General features: G+C 41.9%; 1 protein-coding gene across 2 annotated transcripts in view; it reads right to left on the bottom strand.

Annotated features, from left to right (window-relative positions):
* Positions 1–14452, bottom strand: part of LOC120037739 (hexokinase-2-like) — a 62418-nt gene extending 47966 nt beyond the window's left edge. For both annotated transcript variants that reach the window (XM_038983807.1, XM_038983743.1), the window contains exons 1-2: positions 14178–14452; positions 691–853 (exon numbers count right to left, since the gene is read on the bottom strand). In XM_038983807.1, the coding sequence (XP_038839735.1) occupies positions 691–853; positions 14178–14240 (226 nt within the window). In that variant the 5' untranslated portion in view covers positions 14241–14452. The remainder of the gene's footprint in view (positions 1–690; positions 854–14177) is intronic.
* Between the last annotated feature and the right edge of the window lie 9798 nt (positions 14453–24250).

The following is a 24250-nucleotide window of genomic DNA, read 5'->3' on the forward strand; positions in this document are numbered from 1 at the left end:
GACCTCTAGTCAAAATTATTGTTAACCCCGTTTTCAAAAATGTAGCACCTTCCCTTGCGAGGATAACGACAGACTTTTTCTAAAATATTTTATGAGATTGGAGAACACGTTGGGAGGGATCGCCATACAGAATCTTTCCAGATCCTTGATCTGCACTTATGGACTCCCCTCTTCAATTCAAACCACAGGTTTTCAAATATGAATACTGAGAAGCCCATTGCAAAAGGTTGATTTTGTGGTCAATTAACCATTTCTTTGTGCTTGGGGTTGTCTTGCTGGGAGATCAACTTGCAGCCATGTGTCAGCCTCCTGGGAGAGGCAAACAGGTTCCTGGTATTTGGTAAAGTTCATGATGCCCTTGACCCATATCAAAGATCCACCACCATATTTTACCGTAGGTACGAAGTAATTTTTTGCATATGTTTCTGTTTTTCAACACCAAACTCACCATTGGTGCGCGTGACCGAAGAGCTCTATTTCACGTCATCTGACCATAGTGTCAGATCCAATCCAAGTGCCAATGCAGTTTTTCAAACTCCAGGCAGTGCTTTGGTCAGATGACATGAAAATAGAGCTCCTAGGAAACCCACAAACCAGTTGTGGGTTTGGAATCTATATTTACAACTCAATCTAAATAAATAAAAATTACTCAACAGCTGTCAGTCAAGCCCCCTCCCCCAATGCTCTCACCTGTCCCATCAGGGGTGGAACGCACAAACGTGGGCAGCATCTTGACAGCGGCCGTGGGGTTGGAGTCCCGGCCCAGACCCTTGTCCATCTCCCGTCGGAATCTCACCGACACGTCCATCAGGTTCTCGTCCGATAACCGCAGGTGGTACAGGTATTTATCCACCTTGAGAAAAAGAGAGTAAGCTAGAGTAAGCTAGCAACTGGAGGTGCTACAAGTATTTATCCAACTGACCTTAGGAAAGGGAGCGAGCGAGATAGGAAGTTGGATGAGTAAGCCTTGTTTGATCCAGAAAGGCTCATAGGGTAGGAGCTGATCTCCTGATTCTGTAGCATGAGGCAGATTGATGTACCAGTGCACACCCTGGACAGCAAGCTAGGATAAATATGAACCAATATTCCCTATTGATTACGAACTACGTCTGACATGAGTATCCAATGCTCATGAGGGTTGCCATGCAGTGACATCAGTAGCTATGCAAAGGAACCATCATCTGTTTGTTTAGGCCTAGATATTTGCTTACGTGGTTATAAGCTTGTGTCTATATTTTGTCGCTTTACCACTGAAGTTAGCCTACATAATGTTGTGTTCAATTAGTGTGAGTGTGTGTCAGGGTTTCCGTTAGCTGATTAAACTGTTTCTGGACAAAATAACCAGGAGACAAAAAATTCCATTGCAAAATAATGCTTTTCATTCATTGCAGGAAATACATTTGACCGTCATGCTTTTATTTTTTTAATTCACCTTTATTTAACAAGGTAGGCCATCCATCGTTAAATATCCTACCTGGCAAATGTTTCAAAAATGATGTCTTATTGGCTGCTTTATTACAGGAGTTGCATGTTCTGTTCAGATTAATTACCATAATCTAAAATGTGATTCCTGTCATTCTGAGCACAGTGGGTGGATGCCCTAATGGGTTACACACCCAATGCATATGAGTCTGGTAAATTTCTCAAATGGTCGGTAAATTAAAATCTTCCCGGTCACGTTGTTCGGCGCCACATTTTCCAAACGGAAACCCTGGTGTGTGTGTGTGTGTGTGTGTGTGTGTAGCTATGGTCCGGAGCCAGTAGGGACAGTGGCATTACATCTTATCATACTACAATCTCCCCTGGCTGAAATGCCAACAGTCATGTGGTAATGCCCGCTTTGTCATGATAATAGTAATGGTTCAGAATCTGAACAGTGTGACTGTTTCCACAGTCTGGGTGACATTACAGACAAGCAGTCAACAGAGAGACTACACAATGGAAAATCATAATTATCTATCTTATTTGTTAGGCACGTCGTCTACAATAGTCCTAGACCCATTTCACTGTCAAAGCCAAATCTGACTACCTCTGTAGGCCTCAACTCAAACCTCCGATAAAATGTTATTGTACTGGAAGTCACATTTCCCCAGGGCTAACTAACCCCACCCCCTGCATTACTGGTTGGCTCCAACTCCAGGAACTGAATGGCTCTGCTAGGCAGCAGCCATAAGAACTGTACAAGCAGCTGATTTCACACATGGCCCAACCACATTACTCTAAATACCAGGAACCTCACTGACTTGCAAAACGTGTCCGGCAGCAAGGAGCATGTGACTGGAGGAAGGGGGAACACGAGACGAGTGAAAAGGTCTAGGAAACCACAAACCAAATATTATGGCTTTATTGTATTTGTCTCAAATGGCTAGACCTAGCTGTCTACAGTAAAAGCCGGCAAACTGCAACATATCAATGATATCAGCATGTATAGGCTAAAAGTGGTAGACTGCTGCCTTGCACAATCACGTGGCCCAGCGCCACTAAGTAAGGTAAGACCCTGGTACAGTGGCTGAATCCCGAATGGCACTGTATGCATGTAGTTACACAACTTTTGACCAGAAGGCTCTAGTCAAAAGTAGTGCACGACATAGGGAATAGGGTGGCATTTGGGACACATCCCCTTAAGTCACCTTGGCCTGAAGGTCCTGGCTAGCAAAAAGACTGATTAATAAATATCTGATACAGACAGAACACAACGTTCCAGCAGCAACCTGGAACAGACTGACCGTACAACATTCAATCTGAAACTGGAGATGGACTTAGAAAGCAGAACCTCACCAGAAAGGGAGGGGTAGAGGGAAAATGGGGAGTAGCGAGGGAAGAATGGTCGAGACATGACACTACCATAGCCACAAGAAGATGTTGTGAGTTAATGGAAGGCCTTAAATTTTACGTCATTAAGGTCTACATGACATTAGACACTCAGTATATTTTTTAATACTACACAAATGACGGAAATCTACTCTGACACTGTCAAACAGATAAATAAAAATGATAATAAAAGACCAATTGTAGAATATTAGGAGATAACACAATATTAGAGATAACACATGCATACATACATACATACAAGACCAAAAGTACGTGGACACTAGAGGTTGACCGATTAATCGGAATGGACGATTAATTAGGGCCGATTTCAAGTTTTCATAACAATCGGAAATCGGTATTTTTGGACACCGATTTTGCATTTTTATTTTTTTATTTTTACACCTTTATTTAATCTTTATTTAACTAGGCAAGTCAGTTAAGAACACATTCTTATTTTCAATGACGGCCTAGGAACGGTGGGTTAACTGCCTCGTTCAGGGGCAGAACGACAGATTTTCACCTTGTCAGCTCGGGGGATCCAATCTTGCAACCTTACAGTTAACTAGTCCAACGCAATAACGACCTGCCTCTCTCTCGTTGCACTCCACAAGGAGACTGCCTGTTACGCGAATGCAGTAAGCCAAGGTAAGTTGCTAGCTAGCATTAAACTTATCTTATAAAAACAATCAATCATAATCACTAGTTAACTACACATGGTTGATGATATTACTAGATATTATCTAGCGTGTCCTGCGTTGCATATAATCTGACTGAGCATACAAGTATCTAAGTATCTGACTGAGCGGTGGTAGGCAGAAGCAGGCGCGTAAACATTCATTCAAACAGCACTTTCGTGCATTTTGCCAGCAGCTCTTCGTTGTGCGTCAATCATTGCACTGTTTATGACTTCAAGCCTATCAACTCTCGAGATGAGGCTGTTGTAACCGAAGTCAAATGGCTGGCTAGTTGGCGCGTGCTAATAGCGTTTCAAACGTCACTCGCTCTGAGCCTGTGGTTGTTTCCCTTGCTCTGCATGGGTAATGCTGCTTCGAGGGTGGCTGTTGTCGTTGTGTTCCTGGTTCGAGCGAGGAGAGGGACGGAAGCTATACTGTTAAACTGGCAATACTAAAGTGCCTATAAGAACATCCAATAGTCAAAGGTTAATGAAATACAAATTGTATAGAGGGAAATAGTCCTATAATAACTACAACCTAAAACTTCTTACCTGGGATTATAGAAGACTCATGTTAAAAGGAACCACCAGCTTTCATATGTTCTCATGTTCTGAGCAAGGAACTTAAACGTTAGCTTTCTTACATGGCACATATTGCACTTTTACTTTCTCCTCCAACACTTTGTTTTTGCATTATTTAAACCAAATTGAACATGTTTCATTATTTATTTGAAGCTAAATTGATTTTATTGATGTATTATATTAAGTTAAAATAAGTGTTCATTCAGTATTGTTGTAATTGTCATTATTACAAATAAATAAATACATTTTAAAAATAATCGTCCATTTAATCAGTATCGGCTTTTTTGGTCCTCCAATAATGGGTATCGGCGTTGAAAAATCATAATCGGTCGACCTCTAGTGGACGCCTGCTCGTTGAACATCTCATTCCAAAATCATGGGCATTACTATTGAGTTGGTCCCCCCCTTTCTGCTATAACAGCCTCTACTCTTCTGGGAAGGCTTTCCACTAGATATTGGAACATTACTGCGGGGTCTTGCTTCCATTCAAATACAAGCACATTAGTGAGGTTGGGCACTGATGTTAGGCGTTCCAATTCATCCCAAAGGTGTTCGATGGGGTTGAGGTCAGGGCTCTGTGCAGGCCAGTCAAGTTCTTCCACACAGATCTCGACAAACCATTTCTGTATGGACGTCGCTTTGTGTACAGGGGCATTGTCATGCTGAAACAGGAAAGCACATTATTGTCGAGAATGGTATTGTATACTGTAGCGTTAAGATTTCCCTTCACTGGGACTAAGGGGCCTAGCCAGAACCATGAAAAATAGCCCCAGACCATTATTCCTCCTACACCAAACTTTACAGTTGGCACTACGCAGTCGGGCAGGTTGCGTTCTCCTGGCATCCGCCAAACCGAGATTCGTCCGTTCAACTGAAGAGTGATTCATCACTCCAAAGAACACGTTTCCACTGCTCCAGAGGCCAATGGCGGCAAGCTTTACGCCACTCGAGCCGACGCTTGGCATTGCGCATGGTGATCTTAGGCTTGTGTGCGACTGCTCGGCCATGAAAAGCCATTTCATGAAGCTCCCAACGAACAGTTATTGTGCTGACATTGCTTCCAGAGGCAGTTTGGAACTCAGTAATGAATGTTGCAAAGACAGATTTGCAACAGCACTCTTCGGTCCCGTTCTGTGCGCTCCTGTGGCCTACCACTTCGCGGCTGAGCCGTTGTTGCTCGTAGACATTTCGTTTTCACAATAACAGCACTTACCATTAACCGGGGCAGCTCTAGCAGGGTAGACATTTGACAAACTTACTTGATTGAAAGTCACTGAGCTCTTCAGTAAGGCCATTCTACTGTCAATGTTTGTATATGGAGATTGCGTGGCTGTGTGCTTGATTTTATACACCTGTCAGCAACAGGTGTGGCTGAAATAGCTGAATCCACTCATTTGAAATGGTGTCCACTCCACATTAATATACACTACAGTTCAAAAGATTAGGGTCACTTAGAAATGTCCTTGAACTGGCCTTCTTTAGACTAGTTGAGTATCTGGAGCATTTGTGGGTTCGATTGCAGGTTCAAATGGCCAGAAACAAAGAACATTCTTCTGAAACTTGAGTCTATTCTTGTTCTAAGAAATGAAGGCTATTCCATGTGAGAAATTGGAAAGAAACTGAAGATGTCGTGCAACGCTGTGTACTACTCCATTCGCAGAACAGCACAAACTGGCTCTAAACAGAACAGAAAGAGGAGTGGGAGGCCCCGGTGCACAACTGAGCAAGAGGACAAGTACATTAGTGTCTAGTTTGAGAAACAGACGCCTCACAAGTCATCAACTGGCAACTTCATTAAATAGTACCCGCAAAACACCAGTCTCAATGTCAACCGTGAAGAGGCGACTCCGGAATGCTAGCCTTCTAGGCAGAGTTCCTCTGTCCAGTGTGTGTTCTTTTGCACATCTCAATCTTTTCTTTTTATTGGCCAGTCTGAGATATTGCTTTTTCTTTGCAACTCTGCCTAGAAGGCCTGCATCCCAGTTGCCTCTTCACTGTTTACGTTGAGACTGGTGTTTTGTGGGTACTATTTAATGAAGCTGCCAGTTGAGGACTTGAGGCGCCTACGTAGATATTCCATTGAAAATCAGCCATTTCCAATAGTCATTTACAACATTAACAATGTCTACACTATTTCTGATCATGTAGGGAACTTCTTATGGCTGCATGGGCAGTATTGAGTAGCTTGGATGAAAGGTTCACAGAGGTGCCCATAGTAAACTGCCTGCTCCTCAGTCGCTAATATATGCATATTATTATTCATATTGGATAGAAAACTCAGAAGTTTGAATGATGTCTGTTTGAATGATGTCTGAGTATAACGGAACTCATATGGCAGGCAAAAACCTGAGAAAAATCCAACCAGGAAGTGAGAAATCTGAGGTTGGTCGATTTTCAACTCATCGCCTATTGAATACACAGTAGGATATGGATCTGTTTGCACGTCCTACGGCTTCCACTAGATGTCAACAGTCTGTAGACCCTTGAATGAAGCTTCTACTGTGATGTGGAGCCGGATGGGAGCTGTTTGAGTCAGTGGTCTGGCAGACAGCCAGGTCACACGCATTTCACATGATAGGGACTTGCGTTCCATTACTTCTATAGACACAAAGGAATTCTCCGGTTGGGACGTTATTGAATATTTATGATAACATCCTAAAGATTGATTCTATACTTAGTTTGACAAGTTTCTTCGACCTGTAATATAACTTTTTGAAGTTTTCGTCCGACGTTAGGCTGGACCTGCACGAGCGTTTGGATTTGTTTACCAAACGCGCTTTACCAAACAAAAATAGCTATTTGGACATAAAGGATGGACATTACCGAACAAAACAAAAATGTATTGTGGAAGTGGGAGTCCTGGGAGTGCATTCCGACAAAGATCAGCAAAGGTAAGTGAAGATTTATAATGCTTTTTATGAGTTTTGTTGACTGCACAATTTGGCGGGTAACTCTATGGCTTGCTTTTGTGGCTGAACGCCGTTTTCAGATTATTGAATATTGTGTTTTGCCGTAAAGCTTTTTGAAATCTGACACAGCGCTTGCATTAAGAACAAGTGTATCTTAATTCTATGTAAAACATGTATCTTTCATCAAAGTTTATGATGAGTATTTATGTTATTTGACGTGGCTCTCTGCAATTTCTCTGGATATTTTGGAGGCATTTCTGAACATGGCGCCAATGTAAACTGAGGTTTTTGGATATAAATATTAACTTAATCGAACAAAACATACATGTATTGTGTAACATGAAGTCCTATGAGTGTCATCTGATGAAGATCAAAGGTTAGTGATTCATTTTATCTCTTTCTGCTTTTTGTGACTCCTGTCTTTGGCTGGAAAAATAGCTGTGTTTTCTGTGATTTTGCGGTGACCTAACAATCGTTTGTGGTGCTTTCGCTGTTAAGCCTATTTGAAATCGGACACTTTGGTGGGATTAACAACAAGATTACCTTTAAATTGGTATAAGATACATGTATGTTTGAGGAATTTTAATTATGAGATTTCTGTTGTTTGAATTTGGCGCCCTGCACTTTCACTGGCTGTTGTCATATCATCCCGTTAACGGGATTGCAGCCATAAGAAGTTAACCAGCATGGCTACAACAGCATTCTGCAGTGATACGCCATCCCATCTGGTTTGCGCTTATTGGGTTTTGCGCTCATTTGTTTATCAACAGGACAATGACACAACACACCTCCAGGCTGTGTAAAGGCTATTTGACCAAGAAGGAGAGTAATGGAGTGCTGCATCAGATGACCTGGCCTCCACAATCACCCGACCTCAACCCAATTGAGATGGTTTGGGATGAGTTGGACCGCAGAGTGAAGGAAAAGCAGCCAATAAGCGCTCAGCATATGTGGGAACTCCTTCAAGACTGTTGGAAAAGCATTCCAGGTGAAGCTGGTTGAGAGAATGCAAGAGTGTGCAAAGTTTAAGGCAAAGGGTGGCTACTTCAAAGAATCTAAAATATATTTTGATTTGTTTAACACATTTTTGGTTACTACATGATTCCATGTGCTATTTCATAGTTTTGTTGTCTTTACTATTATTCTACAATGTATAAAATAGTAAAACCCTTGAATGAGTAGGTGTCCAAACTTTTGACTGGTACTGTGTATATAAATAATAAGCTACTAAATCAACTTTCCAGTGGCACTGACTAAACCGATGAAGATAGCATGAATATGCATAGCCTAAGCTTCTCACCATACAGGTGATCGTCTCCAAGACAGGCCTGAGCTACTAAAACAGTGCTGTTCATCTGTTGCGAGAAGAAGAAAAAAATAGTTGCTTCTATTGACTGAGATTAGATTTCTCTTTTCAGCAGTAGGCATTTGCTTTGCAAACACATTTCCCAAGACGGTATTTTTACATTTGTTAAAGGCACTTTAGTCCCTCCAGGATTTTTTGTGATATTGGTGGGCAAAAGTTTTGATTTGCTGCACCAATCCTCACATATTGCATGGCAATATGCATGAATTTTGTGCAATTGGTAGCGGAAATGCGTTGACGAGGGAAACATTTTGTTGATGTGTGGCTTAATTGAACCATATAAAATGGGGAAAATGTGCACTGATTGGTTGAAATTGCAAGTCCTCTTTTTGTACTGCGGTGATGGGTCAGTATCATGAGATATTGTGAAATGATTTTACTGTTTTATGCAGAAATAATGCAGTGATTGTCAAATTTGCAAGCACTCGCATAATATGCAGGGAATTGTTGATTTTGCAAAAACAAAATGTGATCAGCAAATCCTGTAGGGGCTAAAATGTTGCTATTCACAGACACCACAAAGATAAATTAAATTCAGGACTGGCAGCTATTTTGAGCAAACCCATGAGTTTACCAGTCAAATTTCCAAGGTGAGAGGTTCCAAAATCCTTCTATGGATTATATTCTTATGACTACAACACAAGTTGTTTGCTATTTGGTGTGGGTGCTGCCCAAATTCAGTCAGTGTTCAGACAGGAGTAATTGTATAATTTGGGCAAAATTATTTCAATTTATCAGTGGGCGCTGCAGCACCTTCAGCACCCCTACTTCCCGCTGCTATGGACAGGAATCAATTTTGTCAGGGCATAAGTAGGGTAAAGCAGACTAGCCTAGAGAGAAAGGACCAGAAGGGTGAAAAGCCCAAATGTAACAGCCATTGACAGAGCAGGCAGATCAAAAAGGATAAGTATGTGACATTTATTTACCTAATGTAAAATGTTTTAAGTGTGATGCTAGTAGTACAGTCTGTGGCCACACCTTACAGACTTTGACTTGCAAACTCACAGCTGGTGAGTTTGTCTGGACTGGTGCAATACCAACAACGAGACAGCCTACAGGGAGGAGATGAGAGCCCTGGCAGAGTGGTGGCAGGGAAATAACCTCTCCCTCAACGTTAACAAAACGAAGGTGCTGATCATGGACTTCAGGAGACAGCAGAGAGAGCACACCCCATCCACATTGATGGGGCCACAGTGGAGAAGGTGAAAAGCTTCAAGTTCCTCTGCGTACACATCACTGACAATCTGAAATGGTCAACCCACACAGACAGTGTGGTGAAGAAGATTCAACAGTGAGGTCAGTACAGGTGCATTAATGCTGGGATCTCAAGGCCATCAGACTAAAATATCCATCACTAGCCAACCTCCACCCAGTACCCAGCCCTGAACTTAGTCACTGCCACTAGCTGGCTATTGTACATTGACATGGAACACTGGTCACTTTAATAACGTTTACATACCGTTTTATACATTTCTTATTAACCTTTATTTAACCAGGAAGGGCTAATTGAGATTTGAAATCTATTTTTCAAGTACATCTCAAGTCGATACTCAATTACAGACAGACATGAAAATCTACAGACAATCTAATAGTATACTGTATTCTAGTCAAGGCCATTTATTAAGCTATTGCTGTAAATATACGATCCTATCCACTTATTCTTCAGATATACTATATATTCTATCCACATTCTGTGCATGTCTATACATCACATACACACACATAGTTGAAGTCAAAAGTTTACATACACTTAGGTTGGAGTCATTAAAACTCGTTTATCAACCACTCCACAAATTTCTTGTTAACAAACTATAGTTTTGGCAAGTCGGTTAAGACATCTACTTTGTGCATGACAAGTCATTTTTCCAACAATTGTTTACAGACAGATTATTTCACTTATAATTCACTGTGCCTTTAAAAAGCTTGGAAAATTCCAGAAAATGATGTCATGGCTTTAGAAGCTTCTGATAGGCTAATTGACTTAATTTGAGTCAATTGGAGGTGTACCTGTGGATGTATTTGAAGGCCTACCTTCAAACTCAGGGCCTCTTTGCTTGACATCATGGGAAAATGTAAAGAAATCAGCCAAGACCTAAGAAAAATAATTGTAGACCTCCACAAGTCTGGTTCATCCTTGGGAGCAATTTCCAAACGCCTGAAGGTACCACGTTCATCTGTACAAACAATAGTACGCAAGTATAAACACCATGGGACCACGCAGCCGTCATACCGCTCAGGAAGGAGACGCATTCTGTCTCTTAGAGATTAATGTACTTTGGTGCAAAAAGTGCAAATCAATCCCAGAATAACAGCAAAGGATCTTGTGAATATGTCCGTAAAAGGTGCCTTTACGGAGGACATATTCAATCAATCCCTATCCCAGTCTGCTATTCCCACATGCTTCAAGAGGGCCACCATTGTTCCTGTTCCCAAAAAGCTAAGATAACTGAGCTAAACGACTACCGCCCCGTAGCACTCACTTCCGTCATCATGACGTGCTTTGAGAGACTAGTCAAGGATCATATCACCTGCACCCTACCCGACACCCTAGACCCCACTCCAATTTGCTTACCGCCCCAATAGGTCCACAGACGACAGAATTGCAACCACACTGCACACCGCCCTAACCCATCTGTAAAAGAGGAATACCTATGTAAGAATGCTGTTAATCGATTACAGCTCAGCATTTAACACCATAGTACTTTCCAAACTCGTCATTAAGCTCCGGACCCTGGGTCTCGACCCCGCCCTGTGCAACTGGGTCCTGGACTTTGAGGGTAGGAAACAACTTCTCCACCCCGCTGATCCTCAACACTGGGGCCCCACAAGGGTGTGTTCTCAGCCCTCTCCTGTACTCCTTGTTAACCCATGACTGCGTGGCCATGCACACCCCCAACTCAATCATCAAGTTTGCAGACGACATTACAGTGGTAGGCTTGATTACCAACAATGACGAGACGGCCTACAGGGAGGAGGTGAGGGCCCTCGGAGTGTGTCAGGAAAATAACCCCACACTCAATGTCAACAAAACAAAAGGAGATGATCGTGGACTTCAGGAAACAGCAGAGGGAGCACCCCTATCCACATCGACGGGACAGTAGTGGAGAAGGTGGAAAGTTTTAAGTTCCTCGGTGTACACATCACAGAATACTGAAATGGTCCACCCACACAGACAGCGTGGTGAAGAAGGCGCAACAGCGTCTCTTAAACCTCATGAGGCTGAAGAAATTTGGCTTATCGCCAAAAACACTCAAACTTTTACAGATGCACAATCGAGAGCATCCTGTCGGGCTGTATCACCGCCTGGTACGGCAACTGCGCTGCCCACAACCGTAAGGCTCACCTACACCACCCGATGTCACAGGAAGGCCAAAAAGATCATCAAGGACAACAACCACCCGAGCCACTGCCTGTTCATCCCACTTTGCTGCAGGAGGGACTGGTGCACTTCACAAAATAGATGGCATCATGAAGAAGAAAAATGATGTGGATATATTGAAGCATCATCTCAAGACATCAGTCAGGAAGTTAAAGCTTGGTCGCAAATGGGTCTTCCAAATGGACACTGACCCCCAAGCATACTTCCAAAGTTGTGGCAAAATGGCTGAAGGACAACAAAGTCAAGGTATTGGAGTGGCCATCACAAAGCCCTGACCTCAATCCCATAGAACATTTGTGGGCAGAACTGAAAAAGTGTGTGCGAGCAAGGGGGCCTACAAACCTGACTCAGTTACACAAGCTCTGTCAGGAGGAACGGGCCAAAATGTACCCAACTTATTGTGGGAAGGTTACCTGAAACGTTTGACCCAAGTTAAACAATTTAAAAGGCAGTGCTACCAAATACTATTTGAGTATATGTAAACTGACCCACTGGGAATGTGATGAAAGAAAGAAATCACTCTATTATTCTGACATTTGACATTCTTAAAATAAAAGTGGTGATCCTAACTGACCTAAAACAGGTTATTTTTACTAGGATTAAACATCAGGAATTGTGAAAAACTGAGTTTAGATGTATTTGGCTAAGGTGTATGTAAACTTCTGACTTCAACTCTATTTATACCCCGGACTACAACATTGCTCATCCTAATATTCCTATATTTTTGAATTCCCCTCTTTACTTTTAAAATGTATTGTTAGATATTACTGCACTGTTGGAGCTAGGAACATAAGCATTTTGCTACACCCGCAACAACATCTGCTAAATACGTGTATGCAACCCATAATATTAGATTTCACACAAAATAGCCCTGTCCTGCTACAAGCAACACAAAGCTCTCATAGATGCTGCCCTTGCCACTTATGCAGCACAGCTGAGAGGGAGAGTGTGTGTGTTTGGGGTAGTGAACCTAAACCTAAGGTGAGTGAGATGGAGAAGGGTGAACAGAAGATAAGTTACCAACCTGGTCTCAAAGCATTTCGTAATATTCTGTACGTAAATCCAAAACATTACTTTTAGGCAAAGGGGGATACCTAGTCAGTTGTACAACTGAATGCCTTCATCTGAAATGTGTCTCCCGCATTTAACCCAACCACTCTGAATTAGAGAAGTGCGGGGGGCTGCCTTAATAGACATCCACGTCGTCGGCGCCCGGGGAACAATGGGTTAACTGCCTTGCTCAGGGACAAATCAACAGATTTTTAGCTTGTCAGTTCAGGGATTCGATCCAGCAATTAGTATATGTTACGTTTCATATGGTATGAATTAATTTGTGGATGGCCATCACCCATTTTGTATGATATTTTATTCATTACAATTCATATATGTTACAAATTAACAAAACTTACAAAATGTTATGAATTTGGAGACCATATATGTTTGGAATTCTAGCTAACTGACTAACGTTAGCTAGCTAGGGTTTAGGGTTAAGTTGAGTTGTTAGGTTAAAGGGTTAGGACTAGCTAAAAGGGTTAAGGTTAGGGCTAGAAGAAGGGTTCACTAAAAGGGTTACGGTTAGGGTTAGCTAACATGCTAAGTAGTTGCAAAGTATCTAAAAAGTAGGTAGTTGAAAAGTTGTTAATTAGCTCAAATGCAAAAGTTGTCCGTGATGAGCTTCTTACTCGCACCCAACCAACCTACTTAATAAGTAACCATCTGCCTTATTTAACCATACCAAATGTAACATATACTAATGGATTTACGTTTACCATGTTACGTCTAGTCTATGAGACCACGCTGGACTTACGTAGAAGCACTTCATGATAGGCTCATTTTCACAACCATTTATCCTACTACTGATGTAAAGATAAGTGTGCATGCATCCTGTCTAATTATGTGGATAGTCCTGTTTAGGTCAGTGATGTAGACAGTCTTACGTTTCAGGTTCAGCCAAGCTAAACTGACATGCCAACCGTCTATTTCTCAAAACATTGCTAGGTCAGTGCTGCCATTTCTTGGAATCCCTGCCCATCCATAGACGGGGCCGACGGCTCTCTCTCTGGCATTGCATTGAAATGCGGAAACAAGAAGATGCGCAATTATTGCATATTAAACAAGTCAGTAAAAGTGAATAATACTTGGGCATATCTCGTCAGTGTCTTCAACTTTAATTTAGTTCGTTTGGATAGACATTGTGGGGCATTTGACGGAAAATAAAACCTATTAACTACCACTCCTTAGAGGAAATTCGACACAATGGAAACTAGCTAGACGCTCCACTGACGCAATGCCAATATGATCCGAGTCATCACACGACACGTGTGGCGTAATTCAAGTAACCTAGCCTCTTCTTTCGAGTGCTAGCTAACCGGTCAACGGCCAATATCACTTGTAAAATATGTCCCTTTATAACATAAAAAGAGCAAAGACATGTAGCTATGTTTTCTAGGCACTTACTTGTTGAACTTTGTCATGGTGGAGCTCCGTGAAGTAGTAAGCCAGAAGATGAGAGGCTATCATCGTCGTTGTAAATGTCCTTCTCTACCTCTTAGTTAGTTAGCTATGTCAATGTAATTATTTCCTATAGGGCTTGTTCGTTAAAGTTGTCGGCAACTAATCATAACGTCGAACAAAATCTTCTCTGGACTTCGTAATGACAACTTTAGAGATGAAGGCTACAGAAGTCACATCGATAACTTCCACCTACTTCGAACAAGTAATTCTTAATATTCTTCGCGTCATTGCTGGCGATTGGCCACGAGGAAGGTGTGGCTTCTCTTCTTGTCTAACGATAAGCAAATTATCATAATGATGAATATTATAATTAAACACAAGATGTCCTTAAATATTATTATTTGATCTCTCAGAGCAACTTTTAACATTTTTATATAATATTAATATATCTTATTCATAGAGATACAACTATAATCGAATATATATAAAACAGGAGTGAGTTTGGTTTGTAATACGGATTAAACTGATTTCAGAGTGCAGTTCCATCTATTGACATGATGTTCCTGATTACAGGACTTAGAATGACAATTCACATTTCTTACATTCATGAACTGCCAGAAGAAGAAAAACTCTCATCATAGGAAGAAAAAGACTGTATGGGGGAAGAATACAATTTAAGGCAGGAAATTGACAGGGAGGAGAGAATTATTTCAACAACAATGTAGCAATACATCCAATTTAGCACATGCTGTAGCCTATTCAGGTGCCACATTCAATTATGTAGCCTATCCTGTAGCCCATTCAGGTGTGAGTGTTTGATGTATTATATGCACCAAATCAAGGTCAGTCATTTTATGCAACAAGTAACAACTGAAATCATACTGACAAGATCACAGTACTTTGGTTCACATCTGCACTTCCCATGAAGCTGAATGACTAGGCATTATAGGGATCTGAGTATTCTTCTCTATTAGAACAATAGTAGGCTACTGTCTCAGAGGATGAGGGTTGGGGTCAGTTATATTTCAATTCAGAAAGTTTTTTGTGATCTTGATATTTCAGCATGGACTATAGATATAACCTTCAGATAATGGTGTGACTCAGACAGTGCTGCTCATAGAATCTCTGAGTTGGATACAATAAAACAGATCACAAGGTCAGAACATTGGGATCTAACTCCAAACTGCTGCTGCATAGCAGCTATTGTCCAGAAGAAATGCCACACCAACAGCCACTATTGTCACACCAGAGCAACGCAAACCTACTGGCTGAAGTATGCCTATCTCTTTGTCAGTACCTACGCAGTGGTCAGGCCATGTACTGGTCATTCTGCCAATTCTCATCCTCATTGTATCTCTCCATCCATCCATTGTATTCCTCTCCATCCATCTGAAACTTTCCCTCCTATGACTCCTTGTCGAAACCCTATGGGAGTGCACTAGGGAATAGAGTGCCATGTCAGAAGCAGCCCTTGTCAATACTGTGTTCCTTCCAAACACACACAGTACCACATTAAATCACGATTAAATTAACATAAACAAAGCCATTGCAAAAGGCCATCAGTACTGATTACAGCCCTCACACTGTTCATATTGGACACAATTCAAACAAACACTCAATAAAATGTGCCTTTTATATGAGTGTAGAAAAGGTCAGTAAATATTATGATGTTTCTAAATATTTCAAGGTTTGTATATCAATTGACTCTATTGCTCTTTTCCTTCTACTAATAAAGCATTGCTCATGCAACTCAGAAATACCAGCAACCAGTTTGGCATGTTTTGAGCACACAGATGTACACGTAAACATGAATGCAAATAGACATCACATTGTCATGCTGCCTTAGGTCATGCATTCGACTAATGCTGTACGATATGATCATATTCTAAACAGATGCTCATGTGGCAGAGGGAAATATCTGATCTAGCTCTGATCAGACTGAGGGGTGACTGGGAGTTTTAGGGCCCGTATTTATAAAGGGTCTCAGAGTAGGAGTGCTGATCTAGGATGAGGTCCCCTCTGTCAAAGCAATCTTATTCATTATGACCTAAAAGGCAAAACTGATTTAAGATCAGCACTCTTACTCTGAGAAGCTATATTAATACCGGCCCAGGTTCAGCTTTTGGATATAGCCTAACCCTCTCCTCTGTATTCTGGTTGTATTCCCTGTCTTCTGCTTGGACAGGACAGAATAAAAGGAGCGGCAAGATAAACTAGGTAATCCACGATGCAGGTATTAAAGGATTAGCTATTTATAACTCAAAGTTTAATGCCAAGTACAGTTGGCCAGAGTGTGAAATGTTTAGGATACTAAGCTATCATGTAGAGATAATGTTGAATAACATTTTTATACCATATATTTATAGTGTTATACATAAACTGTCTCCTATTCCTCAGTCATGATGTGACTTTTACGGTGATAAACTCACATCAGGTTCAGACCGGCTCCTCCTGGCAAAGCCCCCAAAAATGGGTTATGTCATTAATTTAATGTTCAGCGATCCACTCACGTATCTCCCAGTTGTATTTTAGCCTACGAGAGAGACTACGACTGATGATAGAGCCTAAATGTCCAAGAAACAAATGAAATGTAATGTATGTGCTTCATTGCGAAACACACATATTTCATGCTCTGTTTTAACACAAACTTGTTTTTTTGTGGACCTGAGTGAAGATGTAGATAAAGGATATATAAATGCTGCCAGAGAAAAAACATGACATTCTGTATACTCTAGTCCAGGTCATATTTGAAGTATGCACTCTGTTTCTGATGTGATAACTGTAGCTTCTATTTTCCCAAAAATATATTACAGCACTCATGACCTCTAGTGGCTAACATTATTAGTACAGTTTTCAGCCAAGCTCAATTGCTCTAGCTCAGTGGTTCCCAAACTTTTTATAGTCCCGTACATTCAACCTCCAGCTGCGTACCCCCTCTAGCACCAGGGTCAGCGCACTCTCAAATGTTGTTTTTTGCCATCATTGTAAGCCTGCCACACACACACTATACGATACATTTATTAAACATAAGAATGAGTGTGAGTTTTTGTCACAACCCGACTCGTGGGAAGCGACAAAGAGCTCTTATAGGACCAGGGCACAAACAATAATATAATAATTATCAATAATTCTGCTCTTTATTTCACCATCTTACATATAAATCCTTATTTGTTCATTGAAAATTGTGAATAACTCACCACAGGTTAATGAGAACGGTATGCTTGAAAGGATGCACATAACTCTGAAATGTTGGGTTGTATTGGAGAGAGTCTCAGTCTTAAATCATTTCCCACACAGTCTGTGCCTGTATTTAGTTTTCATTCTAGTGAGGGCTGAGAATTCACTCTCACATAGGTACGTGGTTGCAAAGGGCATCAGTGTCTTAACAGTGTGATTTACCAAGGCAGGATACTCTGAGCACAGCCCAATCCAGAAATCTGACAGTGGCTTCTGATTAAATTCAATTGCAATTTCAATGTTGCAATTTCAATGAGGCTGTCTTGTTCAGATATCGGTAAGTAGACTGGAGGCAGGGCATGAAAGGGATAATGAATCCAGTTGTTTGTGTCATCCGTTTCGGGAAAGTACCTGCGTAATTGTGCACCCAACTCACTCAGGTGCTTCGCTATATCACATTTGACATTGTCCGTAAGCTTGAGTTCATTTGCGCACACAAAATCATACAATGATGGAAAGACCTGTGTGTTGTCCTTGTTAATGCAGACAGAGAAGAGCTCCAACTTCTTAATCATAGCCTCAATTTTATCCCGCACATTGAATATAGTTGCGGAGAGTCCCTGTAATCCTAGATTCAGATCATTCAGGCGAGAAAAAACATCACCCAGATAGGACAGTCGTGTGAGAAACTCGTCATCATGCAAGCTGTCAGACAAGTGAAAATTATGGTCAGTAAAGAAAACTTTAAGCTCGTCTCTCAATTAACAAAAAAGTGTCAATACTTTGCCCCTTGATAACCAGCGCACTTCTGTATGTTGTAAAAGCGTTACATGGTCGCTGCCCATATCATTGCATAGTGCAGAAAATACAGGAGAGTTCAGGGGCCTTGCTTTAACAAAGTTAACCATTTTCACTGTAGTATCCAAAACGTCTTTCAAGCTGTCAGGCATTCCCTTGGCAGCAAGAGCCTCTCGGTGGATGCTGCAGTGTACCCAAGTGGCGTCAGGAGCAACTGCTTGCACGCATGTTACCACTCCACTATGTCTCCCTGTCATGGCTTTTGCACCATCAGTACAGATACCAATACATCTTGACCACCAAAGTCCATTTGGTATCACGAAGCTGTCCAGTACTTTAAAGATATCCTCTCATGTTGTCCTGGTTTCCAGTGGTTTGCAGAAGAGGATGTCTTCCTTAATTCACCCCCATAAACATAATGGACATATACCTGGAGCTGTGCCAGGTATGACTCATCCAGCTGTAGCGCCTAGAATTCACTGGCTTGTATGCTAAGCAGTAATTGTTTCAAAACATCTCCTGCCATGTCACTGATGCATTGTGAAACAGTGTTGTTTGATGAAGGCATTATCTGTATAGTTTTTTTGGCCTTTTCCCCCAGCATTGTCCCAGCCATATCTGTGGCAGCAGGAAGAATTAAGTCCTACACAATAGTATGGGGCTTGCCTGTCCTAGCCACTTGGTAACTCACCATATTAGACGCTTCTAGCCCCTTCTTATTCATGGTATCTGTTGCTTTTACAAGTCTTACTACACGAAAGTCGTCTTAATTCTTAATTCCCTTATTTTTCAAATTGTCATGTTTTGTTTCTAAATGTCTGCGCAAGAGTGAAGGTTTCATCGAGTTGTGAGATAGTACCTTTTCACCAATAACACACTGTGGCTGAGGAAAGGCACTCTCCTAATATAAGTTAACACCAAATAAATGTAGTTTTCATCATATTTGCACCTCTTCGATGGTCCAACATCCCTGTCTGTTGTTCGGTGCTGTCCCGGGTAAGGGGGCAGTAGCTCTTCGGCTGCATCAGATTCCCAACTGTCAGTGTCCATGCTAGCTGGGCTAACAACAAATGTAGAATTACTGATGCTAGAATTGGATGTACTCGTGGAAGCAGATCAACTTGTGTTGTCGACAGGTGTAGTACTGCTGGTAGTAGCAGTTCTACCAGTAGAGCTGGTATGTGTCTCTATGGATGCGGGCCTTACATGTTTTTAACCATTTATCAATTTCCGAGTAAACGGAATGAGCAGCAGCTACGTTTGGCTACATACGGACCGTTAGTGGAATTCCCGCGAGAGAGTAATGGTTAATGTGATTGGATGTTAATTATTTGATTAGGTTACCTGTATTTGACATTGTGTTGTTATTTCGCTGACCACTCGATGGTTTAATTTTATTTTTGGCAGTGACACGAGACTACTCAGGCGAGAAAAAAACCTCACCCAAATGTTGGAAAATATAATTGGACAGTTAAAAAAAAAAATGTGAATCACATTTTTATTTGGCGTACCCCCGATGGCATTGTGCGACCATTACTTGAGACCATAAGCCTCAAGTAAATCTATCTAGCGACGATTTGGTTAGGTACATAGGTGAACTTTCTTAAGATGAATGCACTAAATCGCTCTGGATAAGAGTGTCTGCTAAATGAAAAATTGCGTATGTGGGATTCAATTAATTACCGATACACATTGTCATTTATTTTCAGTGATGGAAAAAGTACCCAATTATCATACTTGAGTAAAAGTAAAGATAACTTAATAGAATATGACTCAAGTAAAAGTGAGTCACCCAGAAAAATACTACTCGAGTAGTCTACTGTAACATTGTAGCATATCAGATATGACCACACGTAAAATACATCACCATGAAAAGCTTGGAAGATAGTATAAGGGTCCCCGAACGTGAGTCGATGGGTGACATGAAAAATGTGGGTCCTTGCTCCCAATTATCTCTAACGTAGCTAAATTCAGACGAGGAAACAAGGGACTTTATGTTCACACTGGAAGGTTATTGTGAAGAGAAGACGAATGGTAAACACCAAGGAACAAATGAGAGTGAGCGTAGCTGTAGGCGCAATATCAACACACAAACTCTACCTGTCGGCTAGCGGACTAAACTCCACTCCATGGTGATGGACGTTTCTGACGAATTTAACCAACGGCGTAGAGCCGAGACCAGGCTTTGTGTAATCTAGCTCCGACTATATCGATTCGCCCTACATCAATATTTAAAAGTACAATTATTAAACGCCCACCTTGTACATATGTTTGTCCTCTGTAGTTGCATGCCTTTCTTTGTTTGCGGAATTCCATGCTTTTTAAATAAATGAAATACCACCACCGACTGTTTCCTTTTAGATTTAATGGGCATTTGCGCTGAGTTGCCATCTTAGAGAAACAGCAATGAGCAACCAGTTGGAGGGTGTGTATTTAAATGAAATAAGTGGTTCACTATTTCATAACTTGCCACTACAAAGTTAAGCTAACTTTAGGCACCACAAGCTAACAATCAATGGAATGATGGGTGGGGGCATGTGAGTGTTATTTTATGCCCCTGGTGTGTTTAGAAAAAGGAACAAAGGAGAATTAACTGTTTGCCAAATACATTTTCCAAAATTGCATGTGTTAGTCAAGCACAACCACTATTTATTATTAGTCAACTAAGCGAGAACTTTCTTGCTCTCACAGGCTTTGGTCTCCACAAAGGTAGTAGGCGCAAGCGCATTGATGAGCAAGGAAATGTGCAGTATTTTTTTGTTGTTGAAACGTGCAGTCTTACGGCAGTTGAGTTTGCTTTACTATGTGGATGGAAATGGACATGGCAGAGAGAGCTGTTCCGCTAATTCCGTCCTTCACAGAAAGTTATGTTATGCCTACTGATCTTTAACAGTCTTAATCAGTTCTTCATCTGTCCTCTTGACATAGCTGTATGTCAACAGTAGGCTGCTAATTATGTGATAATAGTCAGTTCACCAATGACAACAAAGCATGTTGAATGAATAGTAGCCTAGTAGTCAGACCTAACTTGATGAATTAGGTCAGGGATGGAGATCTGAAACAAGCTCATATACAGTGCATTTAGAAAGTATTCAGACCCCTTGACTTTTTCCAAATGTTGTTATGTTATGTAACGGATGTGAAATGGCTAGCTAGTTAGCGGGTACGCGCTACTAGCGTTTCAATCAGTTACGTCACTTGCTCTGAAACCTAGAAGTAATGTTACCCCTTGCTCTGCAGGGGCCACGGCCTTTGTGGAGCGATGGGTAACGATGCTTCGTGGGCGACAGTTGTTGATGTGTGCAGAGGGTCCCTGGTTCGCGCCCGTGTCGGGGCGAGGGGACGGTTTAAAGTTATACTGTTACAGTTACAGCATTATTTTAAAATTGATTAAAATGTTTTTTCCCCCTCAATCTATACACAATACCCCATAATGACAAAGCAAAAACGGGTTTGTAGACATTTTTGCTATTTTTTTTTTTTTTTTTAATTAAAAATATAGCACATTTACATAAGCATTCAGAACCTTTACTCAGTACTTTGTTGAAGCACCTTTGGCAGCAATTACAGCCTCAACGCTACAAGCTTGGCACTTGTATTTGCGGAGTTTCTCCCATTCTTCTCTGAAGATCCTCTCAAGTTCTGTCAGGTTGGATGGGGAGCATCGCTACACAACTATTTTTAGGTCTCTCCAGTTGTTTGATTGGGTTCAAGTCCGGGCTCTGGCTGGGCCACTCAAGGACATTCAGAGACTTGTCCCAAAGCCACTCCTGCATTGTCTTGGCTGTGTGCTTAGGGTCGTTGTCCTTCTGGAAGGTTCTCCCATCTCCACAACTCCACAGAGGAGCTCTGGAGCTCTGTCAGAATAACCATTGAGTTCTTGGTCACCTCCCCGACTGAGGCCCTTCCCCCCCGATTCCTCATTTTGGCCGGGCAGCCAGCTCTAGGAAGAGTCTTGGTTGTTCCAAACTTCTTCCATTTGAGAATGATGGAGGCCACTGTGTTCTCAAATCAAATTTTATTTGTCACATGCGCCGAATACTTCAAGTTTATTAGACCTTACAGTGAAATGCTTACTTACAAGCCCTTAACCAACAATGCTTTAAGAAGTTTTAAGAAAAAAAGTGTTAAGTAAAAAATAGTTAAGTAAAAAATTGAAAATAAAAGTAACAAATAATTAAACAGCAGCAGTAAAATAACAATAGCAGGCTATATACAGGGGATACCAATACAGAGAAATGTGCGGTTAGTTGAGGTAATTGAGGTAATATGTACATGTCGGTAAAGTTAAAGTGACTATGCATAGATAATTAACAGAGTGTAGCAGCAGCGTAAAATAGGGGTCTGGGTAGCCCTTTGATTAGCTGTTCAGGAGCTTGGCAGTAGAAGCTGTTTAGAAGCCATGATAGTTTTTTGGTGATGTGGACACCAAGGAACTTGAAGCTCTCAACCTGCTCCACTACAGCCCCTTCGATGAGAATGGGGGCGTACTCGGTCCTCTATTATCCTGTAGTCCACAATCATCTTCTTTGTCTTGATCACGTTGAGGGAAAGGTTGTTGTCCTGGCACCACACGGCCAGGTCTCTGACCTCCTCCCTATAGGCTGTCTTATCATTGTCGGTGATCAGGCCTACCACTGTTGTGTCATCGGCTAACTTGATGATGGTGTTGGAGTCGTGCCTGGCCATGCAGACATGAGTAAACAGGGAGTACAGGAGGGAACTGAGCACGCACCCCTGAGGGGCCTCTGTGTTGAGGATCACCGTGGTGGATGTGTTGTTACCACCTGGGGGCGGCCCGTCAGGAAGTCCAGGATCCAGTTGCAGATGCAGGTGTTTAGTCCCAGGGTCCTTACCTTAGTGATGAGCTTTGAGGGCACTATGGTGTTGAATGTTGAGCTGTAGTCAATGAATAGCATTCTCACATTGGTGTTCCTTTTGTCCAAGTGGGAATAGGGCAGTGTCGAGTGTCATATAGATTGCATCATCTGTGGATCTGTTGGGGCGGTATGCGAATTGGAGTGGGTCTAGGGTTTCTGGGATAATGGTGTTGATGTGAGCCATGACCAGCCTTTCAAAGCACTTCATGGCTACAGACGTGAGTGCTACGGGTCGGTGGTCATTTAGGCAGGTTACCTTAGGGTTCTTGGGCACAGGGACTATGGTGGTCTGCTTGAAACATGCTGATATTACAGATTCTTGCAAGCTGGTCAGCGCATGCTCGGAGTACGCGTCCTGGTAATCCGTCTGGCCCTGCGGCATTGTGAATGTTGACCTGTTTAAAGGTCTTACTCACATCGGCTACGGAGAGTGTGATCACACAGTCATCCGGAACATCTGATGCTCTCATATGCATGTTTCAGTGTTACTTGCCTCGAAGTGAGCATAGAAGTAATTTAGCTCATCTGGTAGGCTCGTGTCACTGGGCAGCTCGTGCTTCCCTTTGTAGTCTGTAATAGTATGCAAGCCCTGCCAAATACGACGAGCTTCAGAGCCGGTGTAGTATGATTCAATTTTAGTCCTGTATTGACGCTTTGCCTATTTCATGGTTCGTCGGAGGGCAGGTGCGATTTCTTATAAGCTTCCTTGAAAACGACAGCTCTACCCTTTAGCTCAGTGCGGATGTAGCCTGTAATCCATGGCTTCTGGTTGGGGTATGTATGTATGGTTACTGTGGGGACGATGTCATCGATGCAATTATTGATGAAGCCAGTGACTGATGTGGTGTACTCCTCAATGCCATCAGAAGAATCCTGGAACATATTCCGGTCTGTGCAAGCAAAACAGTCCTGTAGCTTAGCATCTGCTTCATCTGACCACTTTCTTAGGGAAAGGGAAAAGGGGATACCTAGTCAGTTGTACAACTGAATGCCTTCAACTGAAATGTGTCTTACGCATTTAACCCAACCCCTCTGAATCAGAGAGGTGGGTTCTTATTGACCGAGTCACTGGTGCTTCCTGCTTTAGTTTTTGCTTATAAGCAGGAATCAGGAGGATAGAATTATGGTCAGATTTGCCAAATGGGGGGCGTGACACTCTCTGTGTGTCACGTTCTGACCATAGTTCTTTTGTTTTTTCTTTGTTTTAGTATGGTCAGGGCG

This window comes from Salvelinus namaycush, chromosome 1 (genome assembly GCF_016432855.1).
Source record: "Salvelinus namaycush isolate Seneca chromosome 1, SaNama_1.0, whole genome shotgun sequence".
Lineage (NCBI taxonomy): Eukaryota > Metazoa > Chordata > Actinopteri > Salmoniformes > Salmonidae > Salvelinus > Salvelinus namaycush.